The 21,777-nt window shown below is 41.2% G+C and overlaps 1 protein-coding gene across 4 annotated transcripts in view; it reads left to right on the forward strand.

Moving 5' to 3' along the window:
• The window catches only part of LOC138433508 (transducin-like enhancer protein 1), a 92,543-nt gene that overhangs the window by 37,541 nt on the left and 33,225 nt on the right, over positions 1-21,777 (forward strand). For 2 of the 4 annotated variants that reach the window (XM_069576295.1, XM_069576296.1), the window contains exons 7-9: positions 9,556-9,760; positions 10,506-10,522; positions 21,622-21,738. In XM_069576295.1, the coding sequence (XP_069432396.1) occupies positions 9,556-9,760; positions 10,506-10,522; positions 21,622-21,738 (339 nt within the window). The remainder of the gene's footprint in view (positions 1-9,555; positions 9,761-10,505; positions 10,523-21,621; positions 21,739-21,777) is intronic. The other 2 variants (XM_069576297.1, XM_069576298.1) reach the window with 1 other exon arrangement.

Consider the following 21,777-nt stretch of genomic DNA (forward strand, 5'->3'; position numbering starts at 1 on the left):
AATATCAATAACCTCAGATATACAGATGATACCACCCTTATGGCAGAAAGTGAAGAAGAAATAAAGAGCCTCTTTCTTGATGAAAGTGAAAGAGGAGAGTGAAAAAGTTGGCTTAAAGCTCAACATTCAGAAAACAAAGATCATGGCAGCCGGTCCCATCACTTCATGGCAAATAGATGGGAAGACAGTGGAAACAGTGTCAGACTTTATTTTGGGGGGCTCCAAAATCACTGCAGATGGTGATTACAGCCATGAAATTAAAAGACACTCCTTGGAAGGAAAGTTATGACCAACCTAGACAGCATATTATAAAGCAGAGACATTAGTTTGTCAACAAAGGTCTGTCTAGTCAAGGCTATGGTTTTTCCAGTAGTCATGTACGGATGTGAGAGTTGGACTATAAAGACAGCTGAGCACCGAAGAATTGATGCATTTGAACTGTGGTGTTGGAGAAGACTCTTGAGAGGCCCTTGGACTGCAAGGAGATCCAACCAGTCCATTCTGAAGGAGATCAGTCCTGGGTATCCATTGGAAGGACTAATGCTAAAGCTAAAACTCCAGTACTTTGGCCAGCTGATGTGAAGAGCTGACTCATTTGAAAAGACCGAGATGCTGGGAAAGATTGAGGGCAGGAGGAGAAGGGGGCGACAGATGTTGGATGGCATCACCAACTCAATGGACATGGATTTGGGTGGACTCCAGGAGTTGGTGATGGACAGGGAGGCCTGGCGTGCTGCAGTTCATGGAGTCGCAAAGAGTCGGACACGACTGAGTGACTGAACTGAACCTTGCATAACATTGTGCCCGTGTTGGTACCCATGTTACCTGGGCCTAGGATAAGACTGGACTTTATTGGAACACTTGGCACTGTTATGCTTTGTGACCTTGTACAGCCAGTTAACCTCCATCAGCGTCCATCTTCGGGTGGACAATACCATTTACCCTGTATTGCTTTTGTTGAGAGTAAGGTTGACTGGCAGCCTTTGCCTGACATGTGGGTGAACTGACTCCCCTGAACTGCAGTTTTGCCTGCCTGGTTTCTCTTGGTGCCTGTAGCACATCTCTGAGTCCAGTTGACCAAGCTTCTTCAAGGGGTTTACTCCAGGCAGTGGGTCACCTCCTCTTTTGTCTTTTCTGGTGGTTGCATGGATGTTGGTATTTGAGATTAGACCCAGCCTGATGTTCTGCTTCTGCCATTAAGTCGTGTGCTTGAATGAGTTTTAATAAGGACACAGCAGTGCAGAAGCATTGCTATCTAACTTTTGGTGAACAAACTTAAAATTCAGAACTGATGGAAAAAGTTAACTTTGGGGAACAGATGGAGAGAAGTTTGAGAAGCAAAAATGTGAGGATCAGGCACTTTTGGCTTCCTTACTCAGCATAAAGGGGGAAGGGACCAGTTCTTTTGTTGGCACTGAGAAGTGGCAGGGATCCTTGAGATGGAATTAGAAGGAGGGCAGAATTAGAAGAGATGCTCAGATGACCAATTCCCCTACCACAAAATACCAGATTTCTGATAGCTGCCTCCATGCTGATTGTTGGATATAAGAAAATGTAAACGATTTTCCATAGCAGCATATGAAGGTCAAGAACTCAGAGAACTTTGGAGTTAATATAAGCAACCTTGTTTATCCTTTCTCATGTATTTGGATGTGATCTAACTTACTTTCCCCAAATATAACTTCTGTCAAGGTCTGTGGGGCTCTGGTTTGGGGCTCCAGTTTTGGTCAGGTGTGTGTATTCTTGTTTCATAGGCAAATTTATAATTCTCTACACCTTAAAACAACTTAGTATGAAATAAAAGAAGCCTAGGGTGGTTTGTGGTATCTGACTATGTGTGTTTGTGTAGGTGATGGCTGTAAATACAAACTCCTGATGTGTCAGTAGAAGGAGCCTTTCTGTCCTGAAGAGATTGAGTTGTAGACCTAAAGGACTCCCCATTGTTGCATGAGATGATTGGTTTAAGGATTAGCAAAAATGTTGGATTATTTTTCTCCTCCGTCTGTAGCTGTCAGCCATCTATAGGATTGTAGTGTGTGAAGTTTAAGAGGATGAGGTTAGCCTCTTATTCTTATGAGTATGCAGTTAATCCCTGGAAAGCCCATCAATAACCCAGCTGTAAGTTTCTTTATAAAACAAAATCACCCTAGGAGAATAATGCATAGCCTGCTACCACGGGAAGTAAGTAAAATGACAACAAACATGGATCTTCCTGCTCTACCAGCTTCTATTTAGTGACTTACCTGCCACTTAAATTCCAGTAGTTCAGCCCTTTTATTAATTTTCCAAAGGGATGGAGCAATACAGCCAAGAAGTCTTCTCTGCATCTGCCTTTTTTTTTTTTTTTTAACCTAGAGTACAGCTAGGTATCTCTAACAAATGCAGGGCTTAGCTTGAGTGTCTGAGTTTCTCTGAATAGGCAGTGTGCTTTTAATTTATTAGGAATCTTGCTGAAGCATTGTTTACTTGTTCATGTCCCCATATATTTTCATATGATTTTTATTTGGATTTATTAGAAGGCATTGTAATATTTTCCCTCTTTTCAGGGGAAGAAGTCTTCAGAATAGAAAGTAGAGCATCTCATTTTAATTATTAGATCTGTGCAGGTTTTTTTAATTGATGGGTGATTTATGTACCATATCATTCACCCTGCTTTTTTTTCCAAAGAGTTTTTTAAAATGTGGGCCATTTTAAAAGTCTCTATGGAATTGTTCATAATATTGATTCTATTTTATGTTTCTTGGTTTTCTGGCTCTGACACATGTGGACTTCCAGCTCCCCAACTAGGGTTTGAGCCTGCACCCCTCTGCATTGGAAGGCAAAGTCTTACTCACTGGATCCCCAGGAAGTCCCTCACTCACCCTTTTAAAAGCACAGTGCTCGGTGTTTTTAATATATTTACAAACGTGTATAACTATCACTAATATGTAATTCTTGAACATTTTCATCACTCCAAAAATAAACCCATATTCATTAGCAGTCAAGACCCCCTTCTCCATCTCTTCAACTCCCTGGCAATGCCTAATCTTTCTCTCATGGATTTTTCCGTTCTGAATATTTTCTATAAATGGAATCGCATAATATGTGGCCCTTTGTGTCTGGCTTATTTCACTTGGCATAATGTTTTCAAGGTTTTTACGTGTTGTAGAAGGTATTTCGGTCCTTTTTTTGATGAAAAATATTCTATTACATCAATATACTGCATTTGTTTATCCATTTAGTCACTTGCTGGGCATTTAATTGTTTCTACATTTTGGCTATTATAAATAATGCTGTTGTAAATATTTGTATGAGGATGAGATGGTTGGATGGCATCACTGACTCAATGGACATGAGTTTGAGTAAATTCTGGGAGTTAGTCATGGACAGGGAGGCCTGGCGTGCTGCAGTCCATGGGGTTGCAAAGAGTCAGACACGACTCAGCGACTGAACTGAGACATTTGCATAAAAATTTTTCTGTGGACATGTTTTCTTTTATCTGTTGTTTATATCTAGGAATGGAGTCTCTGGGTCATACGGTAATTCCATCAAACTTTTTAAACAACCCAGTGGCAGTACCATTTTACATTCCCCCCTTAGCAGTGGGTGAGAATTCCAGTTTCTCTGCTTCTTCTCCAACACTTGTTACTGTCCATTGTTTGATTCTAGTCCTCCTAGTGGGTGTGACATGCTGTCTAATTTGTGGTTTTGATTTATATTTCTCTGATGGCTGGTGGTGGTGAGCATCTTTTTATTGAAACCTTATCTGGTTTTAGAAGTGGATCTACTTAAGTAAACATGACTTGTAAAAACTTAGTCTAGTTTAGGTCTTTAAGTCATGATGGAAACAGGCACTCAGGGCAGGTAGAATGAATAAGTCAGGGTGATGATGCAGAACAGGTTGGCCTGTGAAGATTAGCTGAAAAGCAGAAACAGAAAAGATGAGTTTAGATCCTTTTCAGAAGTTTAGGCCTTCATCTGGGTGCCTGCCTACTCCTGCATCAAAATGGGGCCTTTCAGTGGATTTATTTATTTACTTACTTTTTATTGTCTTCAAGTGGCTTGTGAATTCTTGGCCCCAGCAAGCAGTTCCTGCCTGTTTATCACCCCTGCCCCTCTTCACACAAGAGGCCATCCACATAATGGGAGGTCTTCAGATAACTCCCAGAGTAGTGTCCTTGATGTTTCTGCTGCCGCACAGCTCTTCCCCACTTCTCCCACTTATTTATCGTAGCATACCAATTTTCTTTTTCTGCACTCTCCCAAGATAAGAACTGAGCGTTTTAAAGAACAGAGTAATAGCAGAAAGTCAAGGAAGAGTGATTTGGAGAAAACCGTCAATAAATGCTACTTTTCACTCCCCTCCCCCCACCTTTAAAAGTGTTTAAATACCAAGTGCTATAAATGCCACTTACTGTCACACTTTTAGCATTGGAGATGCTGTTTTGGGGCATGGTTTTAGTTCTGGTTGGGTTCAGTTTATGGTCTGTGTGACATAATTTTCCCAAAGGTTGTAAAGTGGGTTAAATTTCAGAAATTCAAATTGATTCAGTGGTTGGTAATGAGAAACTTATTAACATCTAGTGGGGATGAGGGGGATATTGGTCTTCATTTTTCTGGTTTTCTTTCTACTTGTATAGGCAGCTCTGTGGTGACAAATCCTGTGCTATACTGGTTTTAGAAACAAAAATGTAAAAACCACCTCACTATATTACATTAAAGCTCTGAATGTAAACAGCAAAGTCAGTTTCATTATAGCAACATAGTTGACCTGGGCTGCACTAGGTAAAATGTGAATTAAAATTCTAAATGCATGGCTGTTTGACATGGATGAGGTTATTTTATTCCTTGTGGGTTTTCAGTATCATTAACTCAGGGTTTGGTGTTTGTTTTCCTCATCTCATTCCCAGCCTATTCAAATTGTTTGGGTAAGAATGAGTGCATTCATCTCCTCATGCCCTAAACTAAACCTTTCCCTAATCATCTCTGCGGCACCAGAACAGTCCATAAAAGTTCCCAGTGTAGCTCTTTCTCCAAATTGTTTTGTAAAATGTGAAGTTTCTGTTTGTTTTGAATTGTTACTGGAGTCAGCATAAGCAGCTGCTCATTTTGGGGGGTTGTGACAAGGTACTTGATGGAGAAAGGACAGTGAAGAGTTGAATGCTGAAAAGTACTTTTGGGTTTTAAACAATTTGGCAAATTCTTTGGCATATAAGAACATGGATTCTAACATAATGGTACAGAATTCTAGCTTAGATCTAGACCAGAATTTCTCAGTTTCAGTGTTACTGACATTTTAGGCTTGTGAATTCTCTGTGATGAGGGCTGTTCTGTGCATTGTACAGCACTGAACAGCATCCCCGGCCTCTACCTACTGGACGCCAGTAGCACCTCTCCTCCTCTCTCCCTCCCAGCTGTGACAACCTTAAATGTCTCTGCTGCTGCTGCTAAATCACTTCAGTCGTGTCTGACTCTGTGCAACCCCATAGACGGCAGCCCACCAGGCTCCCCCATCCCTGGGATTCTCCAGGCAAGAACACTGGAGTGGGTTGTCATTTCCTTCTCCAGTGCATGAAAGTGAAAAGTGAAAGTGAAGTCGCTCAGTCGTATCCGACTCTTAGCTACCCCATGGACAGCAGCCTATCAGGCTCCTCCATCCATGGGATTTTCCAGGCAAGAGTACTGGAGTGGGGTGCCATTGCCTTCTCTGCTTAAATGTCTCTAGATGTTGCCAAATGTCCCTGGAGTAGGGGGAAAGGGTGTCAAAATTGCTTTGAGAACCACCTGTTTAGATTGATACATATTGCCTCAAACCACCACTGTTCATCAAAAATGCCTTTTCTGATAGCTTTGTAAACTGTTTTGCTTGTGTGTTCTGTGGTTATAAGTCTATAGCCAATAACTTAAAAAAAAAATTTACTAATTAGTGCAAGCTAATGAATGGGTAGAAGGTTGAATTTTCCCAGCCTCACTGTCATGTTGAGAAACATTTTATTTTCCCCAATGATTTGGGCAGGTTTGGGTCTACGGAGGACTGATGCATGTAAATTCCCTTAATTGGCAGAGCCATTGGGTTTTTTGAGGTGTTGCTGGCTGTATAGCAGTGTCTTTTATTTTAACATGTATTTTTGAGTAGCATTCATGGTTTTTTTTTTTTCCTTTTAGTGAAGGTGATGGGTATTAGGCTGTCTCAGGTAAACTGTGGGGAGGAAAAAGAAAACACAAAACAACATGTTCTTTCAAGAACACATGGGACAGGTCAGCTGCTCTTTTGGAGTCAGCTGTTTTAATCTCCTGGATGTGGGCCCTCTATTCATTTCAATGAATATTTTATCTTACAGACAACACTTCTTATTTATTAAGCGTCTTCTGAGAGAAGCTGGAACTTTCTCTGTTTCAGCTTGATTCTTCAGCTTCCTTGGAAGAGAGCTAGAGTGAAAGATGTTTTCATTTCTCATATGTAGGGTGTTGGGAAGTGGAGACTGGAGAGATGGCACTTGTGAGCTGTAAATCTCAGAACAAATTCCCATCTGTCACTGCTGCCGAGGCTGCATTGTGGAGATCGTTTTATTTCCCAGTAAACATCTGACAGTGAAGTGGATTGTCTCTGGGTGTGCAGTGTTGCGTACCCTCAGGAGTATCTCCTTACCTGGGAAGGGAGAAAGGTGAAGTCATCAGTGGAGAAAGAGCTTGCCTTCTTCCTTCCGCTGCTTGGGAACCCTGGGTCTGTCACTGATTCCTTAGGAACATGCCTGGGCTGCTGGGGTCACAGGAGAGATGCTGTTGAAGGGAATGAAAGGTTTTCAATCATCATTCTGGCTGAGAACCCATGGCAAGCCACTCTTTCATCTGTGAAATGGGAGCCATGATTCCCGCCCTCCCTCCCTCCGGTGTGTTCTAAGCTGAGGCCAGATAAGGAAGCTGGAACTATGATCTAGGAGCTCTGCATGGCAGGATAAAGAAGTAGAATGTGAGGCAGCAGTGTTCACGTCTCCTGGGTCTGCAGCATCTTCAGTCGCTGTGATTCACCCTGTTGCTATCTACTTAAGTACTCCTTTCATTTTGTGAGAGAGTTATGCTTTTTTAAAAAAGGTGGAAGAAGGCACTTTCAAGATGTCCAAGCTCAGGATGGAAGAACCTCATTGCCTCTAATAATAGACTGTCTTCATGGGCCTGAAACTCTAGAGCAGGGTAGAGGTGGGGTTACCTGTGGCCAGTGTAAGCTGTTGGACAGCTTTGTTGAGAGCCATTTGCCTAAATGTTGGGTTTAACCTTTCGGGTCTGCTTCACAGCTGAGGCAAAGCCCCTTTATTTTTGTAAGCTTAGTCTTATTAGTAATGAGAATGCTTTCCAATTCATCTTTCTAAAAACCATCTTGGCTTTGGCAGAAAATTCCCTTCCTTCTAGCGTCTTCAAATTTCACCTGAGACTGCCTTTACTCTGACATAAAATCCCACGTCTGGAGTCACTTTTTGGTGACTCCATTTGGGGGGGAATTTTAGGGTGGGGGGGTAACTGGGAGGGGTGGGGTGCAGAGAAGGGTGATAGGGTTGTATCCTCTACCCTGTAGTTAAAGTCCTTCCCCTCTGCTTAGCCTCACTCATCTTCTTTTAATCAGTGCTGCTCTTAATTACCCCACTGCACCCACTTCTGTATGCATCGCTGCCTTCCCCCCACAGCAGCCGGACATAGCTCTCACTCTCCCAGTAATGATAGTAATCGCTGGTAGGGCAGACCTGTTCCTCATCCTTCTCTGAGCACATTTCTTATGGCAGGTGTCTAGTTCCTAATTAAGTGCTAATGAGCATGCCTAGTGGACCGTGATGCCTCTGCCAGCTTCTTTAGTTTTATGTCCTGCTATTGCTGAGCTCTTAAAAGGTGACAGAGCAGGAATTAGTGTCTTCGGGATGACAGGAAGGTGATTTTATGCATAAAGAAATTGTTATTATGATCTCAAATGGTGAATGAGTAGTTTATAAATACTTTCCAAGAATACTATTAATGTTGCTCTCTCTGACCTCGCTCCCGTTTCCAATTTCCTTCTCATTAGAACTGTGCTCTCTTTGGAAGGAATGGAAGTTTAAAGAGGTTGGCTTCTAAAGATTTTTAAAAAGATACTAGGAGTGGTTGAAAATTCACTGTAAGATAACTGTAGACACTGATTTCTGCCTTTTAGCTGCTGCTTGCTCTTGAGGGCTGGAAACCTGTTTAGTATTCAATCAAATATCAGTAGTTGGGGTGGAAATTACTGAAGATCTGGCATAGAGATCTAATATATTCAGTACACGCAAGGGGGTAATAAATAAAACGAGTAATTGAGTCCCAGGGAAGTGAGCACAAATCAGAATCTTAGGAATTTCCTAACATTACACCTTAGAAATTGAGCTTTAATCGTTTTTACTATCTCATCAAAAATGAGTTTTATATTGGACAGCTGAAATGCAGCCAGATTTATGGTGGAGGGGCCATTTCTGATACTTTTTCATTTCCTGTAGTGTGTCTTAAATATAATATATGAGAGCAATGGTACTTTTTAATATGAACCGATTTACAACTTCTGGAATGGGTTAAGCGACAGAGGCAAAGGCATTTACGAATGAGGACTTGGTCATCAGAGTGTTTTCCTCTGCAGGCTTCTTAGCCTCACTGTAGCCCGGTGTCTTCATCTGTGACATGGAGAGGGGCTGGTTTGGGGCATGAAGCTCAGGAGAAAGGAAGGGATAGTCAAAGTTCTGCCTCTGTGGTTTCTTTCAGTTGTCGCAGGCATGTCTCCCTGAGGCCTCCCTCTGTGTGTGGTGGTACCATGTTGGCCCTTCCTGCGTTGACTTCACTCCCCTCCCACCTGGTGGGAGAAACTCAGTGCCTTGAGCCTGGCCACCTGTGAAATGGGAGTATCAGTACTTCCTCGTTTCTGTGAGGGTTTGATGAAGTAAGGGCACACAAGTGCATAAGAGTTGCTAGTTCTTCCTTCTTTCTGGGTTTGTTAACTAAAGTGAATATTTGGTTTTGTCTCATCCTACCATTGTGTTAAGTTAATACAAGAATGCTGGGGTAGAATGGAATCGCCTAGTAACCTGTGACTCGTTGAGAATATAGATACTATATTGTAGGATGTTTATCTGTGCCTCCCCTGTTGTGACCTTTCTGAAATCAGACTGAACCCAAAATCTGTGGCATCTTAGATTCAGTGACGGCACTGGATTTCAACCCTGGAGCTGCCTAGAGATGGGACTAACTAATACGTGAGGCCTTACTTAGCTATCCAAGCTTGCACAGCTACGCTCTCAGGGTGTGAGTTAGGCCAGAAAGTGACAATGTTAGTCTGAGGATTATGTTTTGGGAAGATTAAACTAAGCAGGTGCAGGCTTTTGATGGACTGAACGTACTAACCACATTTTTTTTTCTCCCTTTCCTCCCTCTCTCTCTCTCTCTCTCTGTCTGTGTGTGTGTGTGTAACCTGATCTGTCTCCTCCATCCTCTCATGTCATGTCTGGTTTCTACCCGGATGCCGCCGCCGCCACCACCACCACCTTTTCTTTCTCTCTCCCTCTTCCTCTCAACCACCACCTCCAACAGCAGCAGCAGTTGCAAGCTCAGCATCTTTCTCACGGCCACGGACCTCCAGTGCCCCTCACCCCTCACCCTTCGGGACTTCAGCCTCCTGGAATCCCGCCCCTCGGCGGCAGTGCCGGCCTCCTGGCGCTGTCTAGTGCTCTGAGTGGCCAGTCTCACTTGGCAATTAAAGATGACAAGAAGCACCACGATGCAGAGCACCACAGAGGTGAGAGGCCGGGCAAGCCAGATTAGGACCTTGTCCTAACACTCTTACAGTGCTGCAAAGTTTGTGCACCGCTAAAGAAAGCCCCAACCCATACAGAGCGCAAACAATGAGCTAAGAGGAACTGTCTGTCGCAAAGCTTGGCCACTGAAACACAGTTCACCCTGGAGGTTTTCAGGGTTTAACGTGGGCATCTGTAGATCTCTCCATCTCTTTAGATGGCAGGCATCTTGACATCTTGGCAACTGCCTCGTTAATGCCAGTGGCCTGTACCATATTATGGAAAACTGTTAACTGCTTAATTGGGTAATTTTCAAAGAAAGTAATGTTGTTAAATGGGGCGAAATAAGAAGTTAAATTTGAAAGTGAATGTGTTCGAATGAAAGGTTTGATAATTGCATCTGTTACTACTTAGTTTCATAGGCTTTAATTCTAGTATGCATTAAATATTGGGCAAAATTGCACTTGACTAATTTTTTGGAAAAAAAAAGAGTAATTTATTCTGTCAAGAAATTTTAAAAAAATAGGCTTTTGTGTATGGTTAAACTGTAAATCTTATGTTTACAAAATACTGTAATTTTCAGGAAATCACTGTATTAGGAATGTGCAATGACTTATATAAATAAAAGCCATTTTTAAAACTGTTTGGGGCTTGTGTTCTAATTATTCCCCCCTTTTTTTTATTTCTGTTCTTGCCTCTGTGTCTGAACGGGCATGTCTGTGCGTTTCTTGGTAACCTCGGGAGCAGACAGAGAACCAGGCACAGTAAGTACCCCGACTTTATGTGCCTGCTGCACATAAAAACACGTTCCTCCTCCTACCCCCACGGTGCACCCCAGCCGCCTTTCTGTACATATAGGCACAGACACGTGTATTCTACCCTATTGCTCTCAGCAACTTGTTTTTTTAATTTTTTTTATTTTAATATGTCTGTTCTCTCCCCCAACCCCCATCTTTTGTATAAAACTTTTATCGGATGAGAGGGAGGCAAAGCTAAGATTACTCACTTGAAAATACACTTTGATCCTTACGTGCCCCATATTAAAAATATGTTTATCATTGCACTTCGAGTCCAGGTTTACTTCTGATGTAAGAGCATATTCATTATTTTCGTAAGTCAGTTCTGCAGGCAAGAGGTCATAATCCATATGTGAAATTGGTTGGTGTTGTATTATTTCTACCTAAACCATCATTATCCTCTGCAAATGCATCTTAGTTGCTAGGTTTCTATATCTGGTTTTCTTTTCATAATCGTCCTTGGAGTGTGAACTTGAACTTTATTTTAGTCCAAAGAACTGAGTCTTTGAGTAATCTCTCAAAACCAAGAAAATTGAGTTCACGGAGCTCTGTGCTTATTGAGTTCATTTTTTCACCAGCCTAAATCTCAGTATATATACTGAGTTTCCTGCATAATTATTGTAGAAAACTCATGGTAACGGTTATATAAAATGGAGAAGCCCACTTTATGTTTGATCTGTTCACTTATCTGCCAGTTACTTGTGGGGTTGCTTGTCTCTCAAATGCACCTCTCACATGTTGTGGAGCAAACAGTGAGAAACTGGCCCCTTTTCAGCTAAGATAACCTATAGTTTTTGCCCCTTTCCTCCTTCCTTTTTTCTTTCTGAACATGGCAGTATTTTGACAATCTTCAGTCTAAATATGGTTTAAAAATGGGATACTGAACTTTTGAATCAACTCTGATACTTTCTTATGAGTTTGGGGGGAAGATATGTAGTTTTTTTCAGTTTGAAAAGTTTAGATCCCCCCTCCCTCCACCTTCTGTGTGGAATAGTAACTGTTTTCAAAATTTTCTTTGGGACTGAGCTTGGTATACTTATGTGTCAGAGTATATTAGGGGAATAGATAATGGTGAAAGGATGAGGTAGCTGGTTATGAAATTCTTGTTCAAAATATTAGGAAGAAAAAAGAGGGGAGAAAAAATTAGAGCTAGGGAATAAAATCACCTACTCCCAAAGTACAGACCTAAGTAAACTGATTTATAGAGGAACTAACTTTTGATTTATGGGAAAGTTGTACCCTTAAAGAAGTACAAAATAGTTCTTCAGTTTCAGGCAGCTGTGGATTGTTTTTAAGTCCAGCTAGTTTAGTTATTAGTAAGTCCATATTGAGTTAGCAGTCAGTGAACTTTCAAGTCCAAATGTGGTAGATACATTGCATAAACCAATCTATAAAATAATATACAATACATGGTTACTTAATGTGTTATTTGCATGTCTCCTTTTTTACACCAAACTTTTGTCAAGTCTTAAGTATAATTTCAACATTTTCAGAAGTATATATACTGAGTTTCCTGCATAATTATTATAGAAAACTCATGGTAATGATTGTATAAGATGGAGAAACTAGACTAATTTGTAACCTAAACATTTAGTTCAGTCTGTAGAGAGGAATTAAATTGTTCACCGTCTATATATGTGGGATTTTGCTGCAGTTATGTAAAATTAACTAACTCTCTTCAAACTTTATGTAAAGTTAAATATGAGACTCAGAATGAGATGATGTGTACTATTAACACCTAAAATATTATAATACTTAACTGTTTAATAAAGTGGTTTGAATTATGAAGTTGAATTTTACTTGGCAGATAAACTCAATTGATTATACAGGTGTTTTGTTTTGTTTTTTCACTCAATGAGTGTTTAAGAGCAGTGGCTATCTAGGGCAGTGATTTTCACACCTCTTAGTCTCAGAACCTTCATATACTTACAGAAATTGTTGGCCCCAGAGAACTTTTGCTTATGTATGTCATATATTTTGAAAAGTCTCTGGGTTAGAAATAAAGCAGATTTTTAAACAGATAAAGAGTTACTTAATTGTGTTAAATAACATTTTTAGTGAAAAATAACTAATTTCCAAAATTAAAAATTAGAGTGGAAAGAGTGGCTTTGTTTTTTTGCACATTTGCAAATGTGTTTAATGCCTGGGATAGCTGAGTTCTTGTCAGTTTTTTGCCTTCTGTTTGTTGCCATATATTGTTTTGGTTTAAGTATTAAAATCTGCCTGCAAAGAGACACCCTTGAGGTCCTTGGACCAAACTCTTGAGAACCTCTGCCGTAAATAAGACCAAGGAGTTCTGAGAAATTCTAGGCTGGCATATAGTTTTATTTTTTTCCTACTCTTCTTTCTATGTTGAACAGATATTTCTTATATCCAGTGCAAAAATCAAGGACTTCAATAGATCCAGAGGGAACTATTGAGTGTGTATGTATTGTTATCTCTGAGTCTAAACTATTCCATTCGCTAGTTGAAGGTTTTATGGTGGGAAAACAAATGACCTATAATGTAACCTGTTTTATGTAAAACCCAGGAAAGGAAAGAGCTAAGAGCAGAGAGGACACAATTTTTAAGTTTCTCATTTCTGAAAGGGATGAGTGGTAAAGCTAGTAACTTAAGAGAGGTGTAATTTGCTGTTTGGCTGTTGATTTTAAATTAAGATTTGACTACTGTTTTTCTAATTCACAAACCCTTTTTTTTTTTTTTTAACGTAAGCCTATTTATTAGAGTGCTACTACTGAGCAAAGAAATGACCTAACAAAAGCCTTTATTTCTTCAAGAGTAATAAAATTTAGATACTCAAGTTAATTTAAAGATGAATTGCACCAAATTCATTTTGGCTTTAAATTAAGTCTGCTTGAAAGACCTGGAGTTAGAGAATTGACAAGGAGCTGTATGGCTTTTAAAAAAATGTGATAGGATGTTTCTTTAAGTACTCATTCATTTAACAAATATTTACTGACCATTTACTATGTGCCAAGCACTGACTGAGAGCACTGTGTATACTTGCTGCCATTTTACAGTGATGTCTTGTGATGTCAGAGTCAAATTATATGTTGAATGAAAAGCACTGAAATACCTCACTCGTGTGATCATTATTTGGAACATCTAGAAAAGGGAGGAGACTAGAGCAGGCTGTCTGGGAGAGACTCTAGAATGGGACGGTTTGTAAACTTAGGCAGGTTCCTGAGTGGACTTCAGAAGGCCCTTGAATACCCCTAAGATTGTATGTAGAGTACTGTGAGTGAGTGCTCTTATATAATGCTGGGAAAAGATCATAACTCCCGTTAAATTCTCCAAGGGGCGTTCCTGGCTCTGAAAAGTCTTAAGTACTTTTCACCTTCTTTAGGTCAGAATAGTGCATCATTATCATTTTCTTCCTAGGTGGTACTAGTGGTAAAGAATCCACTTGCAGGAAACATAAGCGATCCAGTCCAGTCCCTGGGTCCGGAAGATTTCCTGGAGGAGGGCACGGCAACCCACTCCAGTATTCTAGCCTGAAGAATCCCATGGACAGAGGAACCTGGCAGGCTACAGTCCGTGGGGTCACAAAGAGTTGAACATGACAGAATGTACTTAGCACACATCATTTTCTCAGACACAAAGCACAGGGAGGTTGGGTGCTTCTGTTCATATGGATCGTCTTTCTGAGGGACTCCATTACCACTCCTGCAACTGATTTCTACAGTTGTCACATTCACATTTAGAACTTAAAGAAGTGGTTATGACAACCATCACTGGATGTTAAGAAGGTGTCTTTATTTTTCTCTTCTCTAGCTGTTGTACATGACTAGTTAATTGGCAGAGGCAGGACCAGATCCTAGTTCTGGACCACCCACCCCTTCCCTTTTTCTGAAATGACACTGTGCAGAATAGAGGGCAAAGGGAATAAACGGTGAGGCTTGCTTTGGGAAGTACTTCACTCTTGGCCTGTTTCTGAAATTTTATTTTTGTGAATGTCACATTGTCGTCTTGTGGCTTTTTATGGCCATGGCAGTGTCGGGGTGTGTGGGAGGGAAAGGAGCAGTGATAGAAAGAAGGTAGGTTTTAGACTAAGGCGGACCCAGTGGAATTCTGGCTGCACAGGCAGTATTCCTCATCCTTTTGGACCTTCTTATCTCATCTGTAAAATGGCAATGGTGGCTGCCTGCAGGGTGAGGGTTTAGGACCCACAAATGGGAAGTCATCAGACATGCCATTGCAGGCCTTTAGGAAGGTCCTCCCTGTATCTACCTGCAGGGGAGCCAGACAACAGGAAACGTCGTTGGTCACCTTCAGCATAGTTGCTTGTGGTTTCCTTTCCTTTTCACACATTGTGTGAGGCTTCTGTGGCGATGAGGGCCCACTTGACTGAGCGGCTGGTCCTGATGTTTTTCTGTGTGTGAGCATCACAAAACACACCCCAGTCTCTTAGGAGCTTGATCAGTTGAATGATGCTGGAATTCATCAAAGGTAAATGGGGGCTCAGAGGAGGTGTTTTCACCTAAACATTGATGACTTTATCTTGGCCTATGCCAAGGAATTGTGTGGAGATAAAGGATAAAACTAAGATGAATTACCTGAAATCTCTATATTTAAGGCACAGTAGGAAACAACTTAAATTTTCTGAAGCAGTGTCCTCAGTAGATTTTTCTTTTGGTAGAACTTAAAACTCTGTACTTAAAAAAATACAATAGATCCTCTGGGAAACCCAGCATCACTGCTGTGAGAAGGGTGAACCCCCAAGGGAAGGAGGACCCTGGCGATTTCTTGCTTGTTGGGAATGGTGTGTTCCTGTGCCAGGTGAGGTGTCTGCTCATCATTTTCAACATCCCCTCCTAACACAGTACAGCAAACTGTCTGCATCTTTCCAATGAGGAGAGATGGGTGTAAGTGCCATCAGATATCAGATACCATGGTCCAGTCCTGACCCATTGCTTTCTAGTTTCAGGACCTTTTTCTTTGCAGTAGAAGCTTCTCACCAGGGGCTGGCAAATGAACAGGGGCAGTAGCACCTAAGAGCACTTTACAAACATGCTTCTAGAAAAGGTTTGAAATAGAGCTTGATTTTTGCTGTGACCAAGGTCCTGATGAAGGGAATAAAGGTGTTACGAGGTCATTTAAAGATTATTCTTAAGGAGTTATGTTTCTTTTCAGCTCCATAGTTTTTATTGAAAATGTTTTGTTTTACCTGGAGAAGGAGGTGGAAAAGCAAACTGTGGACATAGAGAGTGATGCTGAAGGTATTCGTGGTTTAGCACTTCTTCCAGCCCAGATGTCACTGGGTGTGTGTCTATAGCTCTTTTATCTTGGGCATCCTCTCGAGTCACCCATCTGCATCCAACAGTGCTGAGTTCCCAAATGTAGGTGCAGGAACATGTTTTGTTTTGTTTTGTTTTTATTGTTCTCCCCATATTTTGCCTTCAAACCATGTGAAAAATAGATGTTTACCCTTCAGACCTGGTTCACAGCCAATCTTCTGAGACATGTTTTCTACGTTTCCACACATCTCCGTTTGCTTCCACTTTTTGCCATTGACAAGTGGGGATTCTGTTAGTTTTACAGGTTAAAAGTGCACTTGTCACAGAAGGCGTGAATGACCAACTGGACCGCAGCACAAAGTACGCACAGAGTGATGGCTTAATTGGTGCCAGGTGTGGATGAGGCGGCGCACAGATGTGATGGGGTGTGTCGTTACCTAATTGTTTTAATGTTCACTGAGAAGTTAATTGTCAGCGTAGAGTGTGCTAGCAAATTAGGTTCCCACTGCCTTAGTGTAACTGAGGATAAATGAGGTGTCATGAGTTTCCAATCTGTACCTCTGACACAAACACTTTTCCTGTGAGGAGGAGACTGTTCCCAAGGGGAATCAGCATGGCAGCTAAAGAAATCCATTTGAATAATGTGCATTATTTTCACATTAGGGAAACCTGTCTAGCTTTTGCTGTCTCGATGAGCGGGTCTTCCTTTCATATTTGCTGCTGGTGGCTTCAAGCTTTCGATTTGGTTGGCAAAAGAATTGCTTTGAGGTCTCAGAGTAGATGAAGGAGACGTGAATGCTCTTATAAAGTGTTCTGGCAACACTAACAGTGTAAACCAGCTCTCTTTCATATACCTGGAGTTTACCTTCCAAAATACCTCAGTATACATGCACAGCCATTCTTGTTAAATTGCCCAAGAAAACTAAAATTATTGGAATACGACTATAAAGACTATTTATTATTGATATTAAAGTAGCTAAGTCTCTCTATGTTGGTCTTGAGTAGGTGGGTGTTCAGAGCATGAAATAGAAACATTTTCCAGAATGGTCAGAATAAAGGTAACACAAAGTCCAAATCTTGACATTTTCTTCTGAGTCGACTGAATGCTCTGAAATTCAAAAGATTCTTCTAAATTTAAATTGTAAGTAGGAAGGTACGGTTTGTTACTTACATGTCTGGATTTTATTTTTACTCTAAGAGATTACATTGTCCACTTCTACCCACTAGTTCAAATACCACCAACTCTCTAGTTAACCTGGGCCCACTCTTCTTGAGCAGGGAATGATTCTGGTGTGTTTTTATGCAACATGTTCCCCTATTTGGGAAATTGTGCTCTGAATCTGACCACAGGTTATAACATTCGAAGGCTTCCTATGCTTTCTGGGTAGCTTTTTTGCTCACTCTCGTTTCTGTTCTTAACCATTACATCACTGTTAGTGCAAGAAAGGACTCTCAGGAAGCACAGGGTAACCATAGTGAACAATTCACCTGTTATCAGTTCACATGCCCAGTGAGGTTTTAGGCTCTCAAATATTTCAGATTTAGAAGAGATGGGTCCCTTCTTGTGGTTCACACCTTTTCTCTGTTCTTAGACCTCATCTAATCATTTCATGAATACTCTTTATATAGATGGAGAGAAAAGCATGCCAGTTGGGATAACGGGTCTTTTAGACACTGTCTCTGGGCTGAACATTCCAGGGGGATCTTGTTTTCTTTAGAGACTTGTTTCATCTGCCTGTCCCTTTATGGTTTTACTTGGCTCTGTTCCCACCAGTGTGTGTAACTTGAAAGGTGCAGAAAATCATCACGGCTTTCAAATTTTAGCTTATTTTGAAAACAGTGTGTTTTTAGATCTTGACTTACTCAGATTTGTAATATCCCCCATGAGCTGTATGAAACTTCTATTTTTGAGTTCTTGTAGGGAAGACATAAGGTAAATAAGATGATTTTGTTTGGTTCTTAAGAAAATTTTAAACAAACGAAAACTTATATAAAGTCTGGAAATCCCAGCTCTCGGAACATTTGTAGTAGAAGTCTGCTCAGTAATTACAGTGTTTGAAAAATTCTGGCAGATAATTAAATTTTACCAGCTGCAAGGTGAAATAAAACATCAAGTTTCTTGGCTAGAATTAGAGTCTATCATTCAGTGTTGTAACACTAGTTTTCATGTTGATTAAAAAACTCTAATTCACAATTAAATATTTATTTGGCAAATAAATATTTGAAAAGTGAATTTTACTTGCTGAATGCTGTTTGGAAGATAAATACCTTTCAAAATACAGACTCTAGAGGGAGAAGCAGTAAATAGGTATATGGAACCACTGTTGGCAATAATTGATGGGGCATGAAACTGGGGCTGTGGATACCTGGGCTATTTTGTTGCTCTCTGCTGGGGTGTTTTTTTAGTGTGATTCTTGGGTTATAAATGGCAGGAATCGTGAGTGGAAAGCCAGGAATTTGGGATTGTTTTCAGGTCATTTAAAAGTAAGCTGTAAAATGTTTTTTGTGTTTGATATGTTCACAGTTTTGTTACGGTGGGCATGTACCAAGTAAGGCAAGATGTATCTGTGTTTAGGAGGTGGGGGAAATCCAAGAAAGCATGCATTAATAGTTATTATATCATATTAGAATTTTAGGCTCACTAGGTTAAAGAGCCAATATGACTTTTAAGTGAGAGGTATTTGTGGGGGGTTAAGTATTTGGGTACAAGTATTCAGTGTACATAAACTGAGTTTAAAAATCACTCTTTTGGGAGTGCAACACTTGGACTTAATGGACAGAAGCTTCTTGACTTCAGGAAAATCACCTCGCCTTCTGGACATCCTCTAGATAAAACAAGGGGGATAAAGACAATGAATATGTTTTAAGGTTGCTTTAGCCTCATCAGAGGTTTGGTCCTAACTGTCTTCTGTGTTCAGAATGCATGACTTTCTCAGTAACTTGAAGCAACCTCAGTTTTATTCTTTTACAAACAGGCTCTTCTTAAATGTTGGTTGAATATTAAATTTTAATGTTAAATATGATTCTGTCTTGTCCTCTTTCAAATCTAACAAATCAAAATGGAACCGTAAATTTTGAAGGACCCAAAGGGTATTCAGTCAGCACCCAGGTATAGTCTTTTCATTCTTAAAATGTGTGTAAAATGTCTCAGAACAGCCATCAGAATGACTGTTCTGCTGCTGAGCCCTGAGGAACATAAGACCATGTGTGAGAACAAAACATAGCCCAAGGGAAGAAGACTTACGGTATCAGGAGACATCCAGCACTACCCATGTGGTCACTTGTGGGTTCTGAGGATCAAATGAGGGACTTGTGAAAGATGAAGGTCACCTAGGCAGTAGTTAAGCAAAACTGTTGCTGCCAATGGTGAATTGAAGTTCATTAGGCTGGAACTGTTTGCTTAAGTCAACAACAACAATGAAAGCAGTGTCAGGGCTGGAAGATGCTGGGGCCAATCACAGCAAACAGGGCACATGGGAACCACAAGAAAGTGGTTTGTCACAGGTGGGGCTGCAGCGTGGGCCAGGCACCTGCTGGCTCCAGACTGTGGCTGTCCCGGGCCTCTCCAGCCCACACTCCTTGTTGCCGTGTTTTGAATCAATTTTATACCATCAAAGGTATGATGAGACATTTCATTTCGTAACTTGTCTCAATCTTCCATCTGAATGGAGCCAATTTTCAGATAAGCAGGAGTGCTAATTACCAACCCCATCTAAATTTAGAAGTACTCTCAGAGCTTTGCAGAACTCATTCAGATTATAGGCCTCACTTAAGCTGCTCAAACAGGAATGAGAATTTCACTTCTGACATGGAGATGCAGAAGCCTCACAGCTCGCCAGGGTCCAGCCAGAGGAATGTTATTGTTCCTAGCAAAAATTGCGTTGTTCCTAGAAGGCACGTCGTTTACTTTTGTGATCACAGTCCCATTTGACATTAGAAAAAAAAGATCATTGGAAAGCTGTCTTTGAGTAGCTGAGTGGTTTGGATGCCCAGTGCTAGTTATAGCAGGAGAGCTGCTCAGGAGACCCTGGAGAGAGAGACTTTAAAATTGCCAGTGGACACCAACACTGCTGTGTTCTGTGGGCGCATGGGTAGATGTCAGGTTGAGAATGATGCAGCCTGGCCCTCACTGCTTCTGGTCTGAGTCTGGAGGAAGAGACTTGGGGGCTGATATAATCTAGAACACAGACAAGCGTGTTTGGACACTTTTTCCACTGAGCACAAGCTGCTGCTCCCCTCCCCAGTGTGTGTGTTAGCACTTCACAGGAGTTCTGTTAAGTCTCCTGCGTCCTGTCAGGCAGTGGGTCTGGGTCAGAGGGGTTAGTTTTTAGCAGACGTTTGCCAAGGTAATTAGTTCAGGGATCCAGCCAGCTCACCTTTCAGCCCCACACTGTGCTCGAGACATTATTCTGAGCTTCTCTATATTGAATTGTGTTGGTTCCTACCACTGCTTTTATGTAAGCCTCCCGGCATTTGTGGAGCTTGAACGGTCATGAATGAAAGCTCAGCTGCTTCAGAGGCAGCCTCTGAAGTGGGCAGAGGGGCTTCAGCATGCCTTTTGATTTCCTCCTGAGTGTGGTTGAGCTGAGAATGTTCCCATGGTGGGGTCCCCAGTTTTCACAGGGCACGGAAGGAGGGCGGTTTGAGAGCAAGCCACCTGGCTAATTTCCTTGGGCTGGTTAGGACAGAAGACCCATCCAGGGCCTCTAAAAATGGACCTTTATTTAAAGATTTGCTCCTGGTACTTATTGTACTAGAGGTGGTCTTCAAGGTTTTCCCAAGCTCCTTTGTATTTTAAATTGCAGCCTAGAAAGGTAGCATCACTGTTTGTTGGCCGCAGACTGAGTTCTCCAGCATCTTTCAGAAACTGGGGTTATCTGGGCTTTGAGAAAGGAAGTTTTTGCATGGCCAGTTCCGCATTGTTCAAGGCAGTAACACATCACTGAACAAATTGCCCTCTTGCATATGCTAATCCCACACTTAAAAGAACTCATTGTAACATGTTCTGATGCTTTAGCCCAAGGGAGATGGGAGTTGAAGGGATGTCAGATCATGTCATGTGACCCTCAAATATCTAAAATGCCTGTTTTCTTTGGGTCAGCAGTTCATACTCAGCACATGTGAAGGAAGGTATCCTGTGTGGTTTGTGGAAAAGATTAGTCCCTGTTCCTGCTTTTGTGTGTGGGAGCTGGCCTTGCTGTTGAAGATTCACTGGCTGCAATTCCTGCTTTGGGTCTTAAATTTCAGTGCTCTTGGCAAGGAACACCAAATCTTATTTTCAACAATAAATTAAAAGAATTCAAAAGAGTTCCTTCATTGTGACTGTGGAAAATGTGATTTGCCTTTTAGGAAAGCATGCTGTTAATCCCACCCGCTCTCTTTGTGTCTTTTTAGAAAGGCCCACTTTGACTCTTACAGTGACAGAATACGTCTAATAGAGTGATCTCAGGTTTTGCTCATAGACCATTCGTATTCCAGACCAGGGAGTCTCAGTGGGAAAGAATAAAAACACATCCACGTATAAACAGCAGGCTCCCATTTCTCTTAAGAACAAACAGAACAGAGGAGCATTTTAAGTGAGTAGGGCCAGAAGGATCCACGAGGCTTTGGATGGCTTGATTGCATAATCAGGGTCTCCCTTTTAAGTGCTTAAATCTCTATAAATGTTTGCCATCTACGTCTTCTGATGAGAAGAATTAAATGGAATGAAAGGCTGTGTAGGTATCACCTTTCCAAATCGGCTGTCACATCCAGGTTGGGTTTTCATGTGTGCAGAGAGACTTGGGAAGAAATCTTTGATTGATTTGGTTTTTTTTTTTGGTCTTTCAGAGTAATTCCCTCTTGGTCCCAGACAGTTTAAGAGCCACAGATAAACGCAGAAATGGGCCCGAGTTTTCTAATGACATCAAAAAAAGAAAGGTGGACGATAAGGACTCCAGCCACTATGTAAGTAAATAAAGGGCTTGAAATAATATTTTGTTTGTC

The sequence above is a fragment of the Ovis canadensis genome, chromosome 2, assembly GCF_042477335.2.
Source record: "Ovis canadensis isolate MfBH-ARS-UI-01 breed Bighorn chromosome 2, ARS-UI_OviCan_v2, whole genome shotgun sequence".
In the NCBI taxonomy this organism is placed as follows: domain Eukaryota; kingdom Metazoa; phylum Chordata; class Mammalia; order Artiodactyla; family Bovidae; genus Ovis; species Ovis canadensis.